The 13160-nt window shown below is 38.8% G+C and overlaps 1 protein-coding gene across 1 annotated transcript in view; it reads right to left on the reverse strand.

Annotated features, from left to right (window-relative positions):
- Positions 1 to 455: 455 nt before the first annotated feature.
- Positions 456 to 13160, reverse strand: part of REEP1 (receptor accessory protein 1) — a 60562-nt gene continuing 47857 nt past the window's right edge. The window contains exons 7-9 of the mRNA XM_032234924.1: positions 6966 to 7001; positions 3031 to 3182; positions 456 to 1817 (exon numbers count right to left, since the gene is read on the reverse strand). Coding sequence (XP_032090815.1) covers positions 1740 to 1817; positions 3031 to 3182; positions 6966 to 7001 — 266 coding nt within the window. The 3' untranslated portion in view covers positions 456 to 1739. The remainder of the gene's footprint in view (positions 1818 to 3030; positions 3183 to 6965; positions 7002 to 13160) is intronic.

Below are 13160 nucleotides of genomic sequence, written 5' to 3' on the forward strand. Positions count from 1 at the left end.
CTACTGTTTCATACAATAAGGAAGTAGATATATATCAGTGGTGGGTTTCAATTTATTTACTGCCACTACTGGTTCGCCCGATCCAGGGCGAACCAGCAGAAACCCATCTGTGGTATATATCTATGAGGGAGACAGACAAAATATACCTATAGAATCTTAACAAATATGCAAACTGACACATCAAACATTTTGAGATATCTGTCCTATGACTTAATATTTCTTAATATTGCCATTTAAATTCTTGATTTACTAATCGAAATGGCAACAGGTCCAAATTTGGTTTAAATGGAAGATAATTTTTTTAAAAAATTTTCATATAGTGCTATCAATGTGTTGCTGATATATAACAATGGGATTTTTTTTTTTTTTTTGCATTTTAAAAGCGTTAGGAAGTTTCAACCTAATACTGAAGCATGCTAGGAAAAATCCTATATATTTACTTCAGATATCCACTTTATACAGTAAGGTTGACTATGGAGAATAAAATACAGTCATTTCAGAATCTCGCCTGAAAGATTAGATTAGTGCTGTCATACACAATCTATTTATCTTCAGTGTCAACATGTTTTTATGTTCTACAGTACTTTTGTTTTTAATGATAGCTACGAAGGCAAACACAAATGTTTATAGTATCATCTTCAAGATTTCATGCTTTACACATATAGGAGACATCAATCCAAAGCTAAAATACATCAATCCTAGTATGCTTTCCTTGTTTCAAACTTTTCTATAATTACAAACATACCATCTAACTACAGACTGTTGTAATCTATACCAGAAGCTATATTACTGCTGAAATCTCTGAACTTCTCTAAATTAAATGCTAATGTGTGAGCTGGGAGAATGACAGGACTAAAATCATAATTATGATTTGCACCTTAGCATTCATTACTGCAACTGTAAACATGCCTCAGACATGTCACACAATTGCCCATTAAAATGGTCAACATGTTAGATAATACTGTAGTACAATATTATCTAACTGTACCAATGTGTTTTTATACAATGCATTTCTTAATAGCACAATTCCAGCTCTATTAGTGTGAATGCAATGTCTACCTGATTTCATAGTAACGACATCAGTCTTTAGAAGGTTTTGGCATCAAATCAAAGATTCATCAGTGGTATAGTCCTATAAATATGTTTCTCATTTCTACATTTTCTAAGACTCCTGTGGGTCTGTTTTTATACAGATTTAGTGACAGAATAAACAGTAACTAGCCCCATAAATGAATGCACAGAAGAAATAGTAACATTTAGATTTGTTTTTACATTTTCACTACTTGTATTGTACAGTCAAAACAATCTTAATACATCATTCACAGTCTGAAAAATCTGTGGCCCCTATTGGTCCACATTATAATTATTATTAAGCCCCAAAATAAATATGATTTTGAAACAGATAAAAATTCATTTTCTAAGTTTATTAACAGAGCTAATATCATGTAATTTAATGGTTACAAATACTGAACCCCATCACGGTAACTGGGGAGAGGGGACACTACTCTGCAAAGAAATCGAAGGGGGGAGCAAGAAACATTGCTTCTGCAGTTAAAACTACAGTGTAACGCAACACAAGTGGCAGCATAGGAAAAGGAGAGCAAGAAAGTTCATTTCTAAAATGCTACAATATCACAAACATCCCTCTCACCACTGTCCCCTCCCCCCTCACATACAATAATGTAGATCTTTTAAGGCAGAAGAGAGGCATTCTGTGGATCTTGGTGCTGGATGGTTCATCACACACTCGTGGTTTCAGTGGTAGAAGATGAGGTACATTTTTTCCTGAAACGAGGTCTAAGGCTCCTAGGCGGTGCCTGCAAAAAGCATAACACAAAAAATGATTATGCCATGCATATAATTTTAACAAAGCAACTTAATGTAAGTATTTAGCAAGTATGAATAATCATCTCTAAAAAGCAACCTGGATTTTCAGGAAAATAGGCTGAACAAATGTTACTCTTGTTACAAACATAATCCGCTGCTTTGATAGAATGCAATAGGATTATGAGGTCTATAAATCATTCTAGCCAATTTATTATTCTAACAAATATGGGCATTGGAAATTACAATCCTGCAAAAGCTAATTAAAGATATTATGTTCACATAATGTTGCATTGTTTTAATTTACCATGTATTTGTTGATATGCATTTTTTATCCTGCCTATTCTCCAGGAGTTCTCCAGAACACAACCCTTTATTCCCACAAAGCAAACTCAAATATAGTTTTGAGTTGAGGATAGGTGACTGGCCCAAACTTACTCCATTAGTGCCCATGGCTGATTTGAACCTGTGTCTCCCGAGGATTATGTTAGTTCCTTATCTACTATTCCACAATATTCCCACCGCAGTGCCAAATTAGATTTTCAGTGATAGCTTGAAACAGTTTGGGATGAAACACACAGTTCAAACTTAATAGGCTGGCAGTTTATAGCTACACAACATAACATTTCATTGGAAATAATGCAGTATGCTTTAGTACCAAACTGGATTTTGCCTCTGCCCAAATGTTCTTAACAATCTGAATCAACATTCCTACATCGGCTCTGCTAGAGGACACAGTCAATTGTAAGTCACATAATGAATATGCCTGTTGCTATGGTTCTGGTATAGTCAAAGCTGTGGAACATATCTTTAGATCTCCACAACTCCATTACAGAATCTTCTCTCTCCACAACTACATTCTTCTGTGACTCAGAAGCCTATTATGTTTCACTCAATATGTCAGGCTGATTACAGCCCATTAAAGAGGGGAAAAAATTAGCCATCACTGCTTTCTAATGTTTAACATATTTTATTCTAACACTGTAACACTAACATTCTAACACTATATAAATACACCTATTTTCTAAGCCTTTCTCTTCCCTGTTTAACCATGACTTGCTACTTTCATAACCAAAGGCAGACATTCCAGCTGTGGAGAGAATTGTCTGCCACTATTCAAAACTAAGAAACAAATCCCAGAAGTCCTACAAAAAACATTATTACAAGTAAGTGTGGCTTTAAAGCCTCTTTCCAATGTGGAAGTACCTCAATGATTGGGTCCTTTGGGGGGGAACTTTTAGGCTTGGGTGTGCTATCCAATGAGCCATTCTCTTCATTCTCTGACAACACAATGTCAGTTGGTTTAGAGTTTGCTTCAAGTGGCTTTTCATTCTTTGCCTCACCATCTAGTTGAACCACTTATAGCATCCATTTAACATCTAAATAATGAAGAGAAACAGGATATGGAAGGTCATAGAAGGTGGCCAGCAAACTGACTTTCAGCAGCCATTGTCCAGGCCATGCTTTCTCCAGAGATAATATGGAGTCAAATTACATAATGTGATTTATCAATCATTTAAGCTGTATGCTGTTTAGTGGTTAGTTGTTTTAGTTGTTAAAGGGGTTTAGCTTTCCTAAGTTTTGTGTTTAACTCCAACTCACATAATCTCCAAGAAAAATTGTTTACTCATTGAATGGCAGGAGTCCCCAACTTTTTTTTGCCACTTGTTGCCACAAATGTTAGCATACTTGAAAATCAAATATCATGAGAATAACTGCCACAATAAGCATGGCCAACAACAAAATATCAATTTAAGAGAAAGCAAGTTGATGAGAATGTTCCCTCCTATCCTCTCTAGCCCTCAGTCCAGGCTATCTTTTCTTTTCTGGAAAAGTGTGCACATTTTTAAAAAAATGGCTGCAGCACTGAACCATTTCCAGACAATTTGTAGCAGCATCTTCCTTTCTTCCTCCCTCCCTTCCTCCCTCCTTCCCTTATTAAGCCCCTACCATTCTGTCTCAACTATGTTTGTTGAAACCACAAGGCTGGAGAAAACCTGCACACCAGAGGAGCCATCACTCTTCCCTCACTATTTGTACACTTCCCCAAGAACACACCAGAACACATAATGTTCTCCTCTCTACTGATTAAATTTTGTTTTTCTTGCAACATATGATAAACATGATAAAACAGTTATAAAAAATTATGAACAACTTACAAAGCATTATAAAGAACTTTGCTGTCTTTATAACTATGTAAAGCAAGCCCAATAAAAAGTCTCATATGTTTTGTTATTTAATTAAGGTACAAGATTTGGCACATCTCAATTAGTCAATAGTACGTATTAGATTTTGTCAATTTTTTAATGCATCCTTATAGAAACAGCATTAGAGACATCCTGATTGGAAGAAAAACTAAAGATGCGTATTTATAGTCATTCTACTGCTAATCAAACAAAGACAACAAATATTATTTATACCACACACAATAATTGTATATATGTATGCATACTATATATTACGAGTTAAAAGTAAGCATTTCTTAGTTATATAATGCATTCTTATGCATTCCTGTTTGGAAGTTACTCGTGCAATCAGTAGCACTTACATCAGAGTTCCAAAATAGGTATATAGGGAAGGAAAGAAAGACAATAAAAATAATGAGCAAGAAGAAAGCATTTGCTAGCATATGTAGCCATATTCCTTGGCTCAGAAAAGTTTTTGAGCATAACAATGTTTTAATAGTATTAAATATTTAAACATTATTCAATTTATTGATTTAGTTATAGAAAGTATATAATGTAATAATTATACTAAATAACTTTATATAATTTTAAATAATATAAAATTTCAAAGATTTATGAAGCAAATATTCAATGCAGGAATCATAGGGGCACAAAAATGTCACTTAAAATAATTCTAAATTGTAAAACCACCATAAGTATTCTGCTGATATTAAATATAAACAGACACATAGTGGAATTTGTCCTTATCAGACAAAGCAAGCAGATGCTGAATGTTAAAGCAGAAGAAGCCTTAGGATATCAATAGATTCTTGTTTGCTTTCCTACACACAATGTTGTAAAATAAAGTTCCCAAATATAAAGGTATAAAATACAGATGCAGTACAAACATTAAAGGGAATACATTAACATTTTTCCCTTTTTAGTTGATTACAGCACACAAGTTATCTTTAAAATAGGGATGAGGAATCTTTGGCCCTCCAAATCTTACTGGAAATATCCAAGAACCAACAGTAGAATTAATGAATTGTATCAAGAGATACTAGGAACTATAATTCAACAACTTTTTTGAAGGTTGCAGATCCCCAATTTCTACCCTTAAAACCTCACAGCTCATTTTTGGCCCTCAATCTCCCTATATGATAGGACCTGTTATTTGCATAGGGGATTAAGGATAAAAATCTCACAAAGACTTACAATTCACTGCACTTCTTGTAAAACCTGACCACCTCAAATCGAGATGAATTTCTCCACCCCAAATCCAGCTGAATTAAAAAGCAAATAGAAAGCTTCTGGCAGTCTGATCACCCCAAATCGAGCTGAATTAAAGAGCAAATAGAAAGCTTCTGGCAGTCTGATCATTAAAAGTCCCCTCCCCAATTGCATGTCCCTTACCATACTGGACTAAAATGATACATCCTGCCTATTTTACTGATAATAAATATAGAGCATAAGGCTTTTATTCCAAAGGAAAATAAATCCATGGCACAAACTTGAAGGAAAGTCATTCAAAGAAGCAAACCAAACAGAACAAGAGATATAAGCAACTGAAATTTGAACCCCATGCAAAGCAGACTACTCCATGGAAAGACTTAGCATAGCCATTTTATAATAGGCACAATTTCCAATTGAATTATACAGCAAATTATATTTATTATAAAAATAGAATAAGTGTATTATTTTGCAACTTTACATATGTTATGTGTTATATATATACCGGTGCGCACATACATACACACACATACATAGAAGCAAGGTTTCATTTGTTAGAATTGGTGCAACTCCCCACACCACAAGTTGGCATTGACCTCTGCCTGTTGTTTTTCTCCAATGCATGTGGAGAAGGGACCAAAAGGGAGCTAGCCATATTAGTATATGATGAAATATCAATATCAATGCCAATATTTTATGACCAGAGAGGTTTCATCTTTTTCCTCACTGAGTAATTCTTCTAATCTTAAATGTCAGCTTAAAAAAACCACATGCTGCCAAACTATAACTTTGGACATTCAGTTTTGCCCAGCGATTAAAAGTGGATAGCCTTCCTTCATCAGAGTTTTCAGTGGCATCCAGATCTGTTTATCTCATTTCCATCATATTCAGTTTGGGGCTGACATCATTCCCCCTATTATTTTCAAGTGGAAAGGGTAAAAAAGGAGTCAACTGATTAAAGTGGTAGCTCCCTGGAAATAAAAAAAGAGGCTTTGAGAAAGGGATTCATACAATCTTATTTTGGTTCCACTGGCTGTCCTAATTTAGCCTATTAGCTAATCAAGATTTCCTCATTTCTGTCCAAAATGATATTCCTTAATATGAGTTCTTCAATGCTGTTTCAGAAATGGCAGCAGCTGGCTAAGATTGTCTGAGCCGATATACTAAGTGGGGTCACTTATATCTTGCTTTTGGCAAATTTTCACTCATAGCAAAGGGTGAGTTCAACTTTACAGTTGCCACATTCATTTAATTACTACCACAAGAAATGTAAAACTGGGTTGAACACGTGATGGACCCATTTCACGAGCATTGCAAGTTGCGACTGTAATAGCCAGGTTCCCTTATGATCATAACTCAAGGACTATTGCTATCAAGAGACACCTAGTAAGTCATCTTGATTTAGGATTTCTTTGAAAAACATGCTATCAGAGATTACATTTATTAACCAAAGTTATCTATTATTCAGTGAGAATCACATCAAAGCAAATCCTAAATTTCAATGTTATATGTCTAAAGAACCTAACAGTGTTATTCAAAACTTGTGTGCAAAAAAAGCATTTCTCAGCCAGAATTGCAGACTTGTAGTGTAGCTCATAGGTAGCTATCTAAATCACACCAACAACCATTTAAGACTGAATTGTTAATATTAGGATACAATATTGCAAATATTATAATTCAGATAAAACTGCAAGAATTAATGCTTATAAAAGACATACAGACTGCATAAAAATAATCCATACTCACCTTGCACAATTTGACAAACTGAACAACATGTATATTCTGAAAAAAAGAGCCACATATTTAAAAATGCTTTTCCCCCCGTTTGTGGAGTCCTTGGTTCTTTCTGAGCTTTGATGTTTATTTGCAGACACTTCATTCTCCAATGGTTATACCATCAGTGCAAGTGAATATGGGGTTTTCTCCTACTTATATACAGTAATTTGCCCTGCTAATTTTACTGGGACTATAGTTTTGTTCTTGTAATTTTTTTATTAGGGTATTGTTTCCTGCTTGATGTTTGTCTGATGTTGATTCCTACTTATTCAGATATTGGCTACTGCAGAAGTTGTCTCCCCAAACCCTTTTAGCTTTTTATTGTCTCTTTTGGTTTGTAAATATATATAATGATACGTGGGAATGCCTTTGAGAGACAAGGCAATGATATACCACCAACAAAACAGTTAAAGGGCAATTTAGTGTGCAGCAAAAATGTAGATCGGCAAGAGGTTCAGAAGACACTCTCCCTAATTTTGAGATTGTAAAGGGGATAGAAGGAGAGTACGTAAGATTTTAGTAACTTTGTGTTTCCTACTACATCTCCCTAGTAAGGCTGACATCAATCTTGTAAGTCTCATAATGTCTTTTAAAGACAGGTTTTTTTTTAGAATGGCTGATTCCCAGGGGACTTCATTATCCACCAAACATCTTGCAGCAGCATTGTTACAACATCAGCAGCAGATAGATGCATGGGTGAGCAATTTTCAAATGTCATTTTATAATTAACTCAATAGCTGGGGTAGTATTTATTTCAAGCTGCAACAGCACATGCAGAATGCTGAACTTTCCAACTGAATGCACTTAAGTAAATTTGCTAAAGGAAGCAGTGGGCAAATGAGCAATACCATTCATTGTGAGGGTTCATCCAGCCTTCCGTTTCACCGGCATTGGCACCAACTTTTTTTTTTTTTTTTTTACCAAGGATGTAACAATGCATGCAGCAGCTACCCTGGAGGAAAAGAAAGGAGCCCCCTGCATTCTGCTCATGGCTACAAAGACCTGAACAAAGTGACAGTTAGAGATCATTATCCATTTAAAGGCATTTTAGATATAATAGACCAACTGTAAAAGGCACTCATCTTTACAAAAGTAAAATTTAGAAGTGTTTTCAGCCTAATCAGAATGAAAGATGGACATGAACAATGTTCCCTCTAATTTTTTTTCAGTGCGTGCGGAAAAGTATAGTGTTTGAGCGACACATTTTCATGCCTGAGCACCTGAATTTTTTTCACAGATGTCACCCAAGACAACAACGAAATCAGTGTTATTTGAAACTCAAAGTTATGTTTATTCAAGGTACCCGCTTAATAAAAATTGTTATATAATATATAACTATATAATAGATATAGTAAATTGAGGACTACTTGTATTCAAGTTATATGGATGACTCTCTATGGGGAAAGGATCAAAACTTCCCTCTATCCACATTTTCCATACTGTGAATTACTTTATATGCTTTATACTTCCCCCCTTACTATCCAATAGTCTGCAGTGATATTAGCAAGTTATGAATAAATTACCCATTGATGTAGATTAGCAATTGGGGTATATAAACCTATTATTTATTGAGTTGCATGTATATAACATTTATATATTGGCTGGCTGTAAATTATATTTAACCATTTGTTTTTATATGATGATCCAAGAACTGGAACCATTTGCTGTATCAATGCTATGGATGGTAACACCTAGCTGACCATGGCTGATCCCCAAAAAACTAGTAGACTCTTTACTGTTGCCAAAACAATCTACATGGAGGTTAGGCCAATTTGAACTTGCTAAAGAAATCTGATCAGTCACCTTTGAGAGGTTGAACCAACAGAAAATAAAGTTGGTTTTCAATATATTAAATGGCTCATTTAATATACAGCCCTTTCATATGCAAATAGTATAATAATGCATGGAATGTGTGATGATTTGTAAGTACTAATTTTCAGACGTAAAAATACAAAGATGCATAAAAGATGCGAACCAATACCGTAGGTTAGTTTTCTGTTTCCTGAAAATTATCCCTTTCTTCTCTTGTGCCATTGGTAAAAAACCAGAAGACTAATTCAAAGCATTTAAAAAGAAAATACATAATGACAGCATGAAAGTGTCAGCAAAAGCCTCCCCCTGACAGATAAGGGAAAGAGGTATATTACCCTACAGTTTCAGAATCAACCAGAAAGAAATCCCCTCCCAGACTAAATGTCTCTGTGTGTGTGTGTGTGTGTGTGTGTGTGTGTGTGTGTGTGTGTGTTTCGCACCTATACTTTGCAATAGATAAGTGCAACAGACCGATTGGGATCCTGAAATCCAACCACTTCCCCTAAGGCAGAGTGCTCTAATGTGCTTCCAGCAGCCCTTTGGGGCCGGTGGTCCTGTTCCCGATTATCACAAGGAAGCTCAGCTCCGTTAAGTGGAGATTACTTTCAGGAAAACAATTTACAGACTCGCCACCTGCCTTATGCACTCAGAGCTTCAAAAAACAGTCCTGGATAGACGCCAGTAAGCAACGGGGACTGCAGGTTCCGGGAGATTGAAGCGCTCCGCTCTCCCCTCAGGAAAAGAGAAGGCAACCACCAGGAGCAGCTCCAGTGCCCGCCAAACCACACAGCAAAAAGGATGTGATGCGCCCATCCAAACTGAGGCAGAGCCACCACTGCCGCAATTCCCTCTCCACTGCCGCCTCTCTCCCGTCCATCACACATTTCCTTCTGCGGAGGCTGAATCTACCCCCAAGACACTCCCTCCTTTTATTCATGACCGCCTTTAAGTTGCTCGTAGTGATTGGCTGGGCCTACCGAAAGATGGAACTGGCTTGGCAGCGCAGCCACTCCTTGACAAGCTTGAACAGAGTCCTGGGCCAGGGGTTGCTAGTGGTGGCGGCTGGGAAGGATTTTTACCTGCCGAGCTTGTCAATTCCTCTCGGTCATAAATTGCATGGCGTCATTTCGGCTTCATTGCTCGTCCCGGCTGGGCAGTTTTATTTTGGGGGAGGAAGGCAGCTGGTAGAGCCGAGGATTTATCATGCTAAAAAACACTGAGCAGCAGTTGGAAACTGCTGCGCGGCATTTTCTTGGCACGTGCGCGGCTGCGCAACCGCGCACCTTAGAGGGAACAGTGGACATGAATATTTGTATAGCAGTCAATACAAGATATATTAGATTTGAATACACAGTGATGCCTGTCAGCCACGTTAATCATGAATGAAATATTTTCAGATGATTTAGACAAATACATTACAGTATATTTAGGTGACATTTTGGTTTATTCTGAAGATCCTTCCTTGCATGTCAATCATGTCAGAAATATATTGCAAAAACTATAAGGAAAAATCTTTGCCAAGTTAAAAACAAAAGTGCATAGTCAATATGACTATTTCAAACATGTAATTTTAAGTAAAGGGATACAGATTGATCCGGCAAAAACATAGAAACACCCATAATGTAAAAATATGCAACCTTTTTGGTCTTTGCTACCTTCTACCAAAAATTCATCCCTAATTTTGTTGATTGTGCAGAATTGCGGTTTCAGTTGTTAAGAAAGATCAGCATTCTCCTGGTCAACTCAAGAACAAATAGCATTTTAAGAATAAGAAGTACTGTTTTCTTTTCACACCTTTCTCTGCCATCACAGCCCTTCTGTGGTATAGACAGATGGCACAGAAGTGGTATTAGAAGAAGTCCTGTTCTAACTGGAAAAAGAAGGAGTGGCAGATCTATTGCCATTTACCTTTTAATCAAGGTGCCCTGATCAGCAGAAAATGACTATGATACTTTTAAATACCATGTTTCCCCCAAAATAAGACCTCCCTGGATAATAAGCCCAATCGGGCTTTTGAGCGCGTGTGCTAAAACAAGCCCTCCCCAAAAACAAGCCCTCTCCTAAAATATTTAACTGCCTGCGCAGCCGCCATTTTCTAGTAGAGGGAAATGCCCCATGCGCTCCACATGCACCTGCCATCCATGCAAATGGCCTCACAGAGGCTGCGCCCGCAAACTCTAGCTACAGTGCCCCTTCTCTTAGTGGCAGCCGCAAAAAGATCTGCAGGCCCAGCAATGCTAAGGCTGGCAAGAGCGTGCCAGAAACAGAGACAGAACCTCCAGCCCTCTCTGGATAGCTGATCCACAGGCCGACGTTAAATGGCCTCCTGCACCTCAAAAATAATAAGGCCTCTCTGAAAATAAGGCTAAGCACTTATTTCAGAAGTCAAAAGAAAATAAGACCCTGTCTTAAAACACGGAGGTATTTGCTGATGGTAAAATTTCCCTTTCAGCCATGCAGACATTTGTTGGACAGAATTGCCTATACAAATTCCCACAGATTATATGAATTTGATCAAACCTTGGCAAATCAGGCACACTTTTTCTTCCATTTGATTTTTACATCTTCTACATTACAGGCTCCCAAAACAAATTTCTAAACATCCTCTCAAATAAGCTGGAACATAATGTGCCACAGTCACCTATGAACAATGTTCTAGTCATACAACATTTAGTCAAGCAATAAATGAGGCTCACCTAAAAACAGTGAACCAGAAAGAGAGATTGTTGATTTATTAGGGATTGGGATTAGTGCATAGCAATATTGGATGCTTATTCCAGGACCCCAATGGATGGCCTCCAGGAACCAACAATTGTGTGCCTTTCACAGTAATAGGAGGGCAGCTATTGCACAACGAATATATATTCCTCTTCCCCTAGGGGGAGTAGTATGACAGCTGTGCCATAAAAACAACAGGATACTGGAGTGTGTGTGTGTGTGTGTGTGTGTGTGTGTGTGTGTGTATGTGTGGTGTGTAAAACCCAACACAGAGATCTCAGTGAGTTCTGGTCTTGCCCCTGTGCAGCCATTAAGGATTGTGTTTCTTCTTGTCATATCGGTCTTTCAGTAAACTCATTTGGTATTGGTATTTGGTATTTATTCGATTTGTAAGCCACCCTATTCCCCGAAGGGACTCAGGGCGGCTGAACAAAAACCAGGGGAAGGGGAAAAACAAATACAGAAAGTAAGACAAACAGGACAGTGATACAACAGTTTAAAAAAGCACAGAAAGCACAGCAAATTCAAGTAGGGGGGGGGACTCAACCCCAGGCTTGTTGGGACAGCCAGATCTTAACGGCTGTCCGGAAGGCCTGAAGGGTGGCGAGGGTCCGAATCTCCATGGGGAGCTTGTTCCAAAGGGCCGGAGCAGCCACAGAGAAGGCCCTCCTCCGGGTGGTCGGCAGCCGGCATTGGCCGGCAGATGGAATTCAGAGGAGGCCTAATCTGTGGGATCTAATGGGTCTATGGGAGGTAATTGGCAGGAGGCGGTCTCTCAAGTACCCAGGTCCAATACCATGTAGGGCTTTATAAGTAATAACTAGCACCTTGAAGCGTATCCGGAGACCAATAGACAACCAGTGCAGCTCGCGGAGGATAGATGTGACGTGGGTGTACCGTGGCGCACCCACAATTGCTTGCGCGGCTGCATTCTGGACCAGCTGAAGTCTCCGAACACTCTTCAAGGGCTGCCCCATGTAGAGCGCATTGTAGTAGTCCAGTCTTGAGGTCACAAGGGCATGAGTGACTGTTGTAAGATCCTCCCGGTTCAGGTAGGGATGCAATTGGTGCACCAGGCGAACCTGGGCAAATGCCCCCCTGGTCACAGCCGACAAATGGTGATCTAAGGTCAGCTGTGGGTCCAGGAGGACTCCCAAATTGCGAACCCTGTCTGAGGGGTGTATAATTTCACCCCCCAACCTGAGAGATGGAATACCTTGCCAATTTGTGGGAGGAAAAAACACAAGCCACTCGGTCTTGTCAGGATTGAGGGCCAGCTTGTTAACCCCCATCCAGACCCTCACATCCTCCAGGCACTGACACATCACGTCAACTGCTTCACTGAGCTGGCATGGGACGGACAGATACAATTGAGTATCGTCCGCATACTGGTGGTATTTTATCCCGTGCCGTCGGATGATCTCTCCCAGCGGCTTCATGTAAATGTTGAACAGGAGGGGGGACAGGACCGACCCCTGCGGCACCCCATAGTTAAGGGGCCTAGGGGTCGACCTCTGTCCACCAACCAACACCGACTGCGACCTGCCCGAGAGGTAGGAGGAGAACCACCGAAAAACGGTGCCTCCCACCCCCACCTCTCGCAACCGCCGCAGAAGGATACCATGGTCGATGGTA

This window comes from Thamnophis elegans, chromosome Z, assembly GCF_009769535.1.
Source record: "Thamnophis elegans isolate rThaEle1 chromosome Z, rThaEle1.pri, whole genome shotgun sequence".
NCBI classification, from domain to species: domain Eukaryota; kingdom Metazoa; phylum Chordata; class Lepidosauria; order Squamata; family Colubridae; genus Thamnophis; species Thamnophis elegans.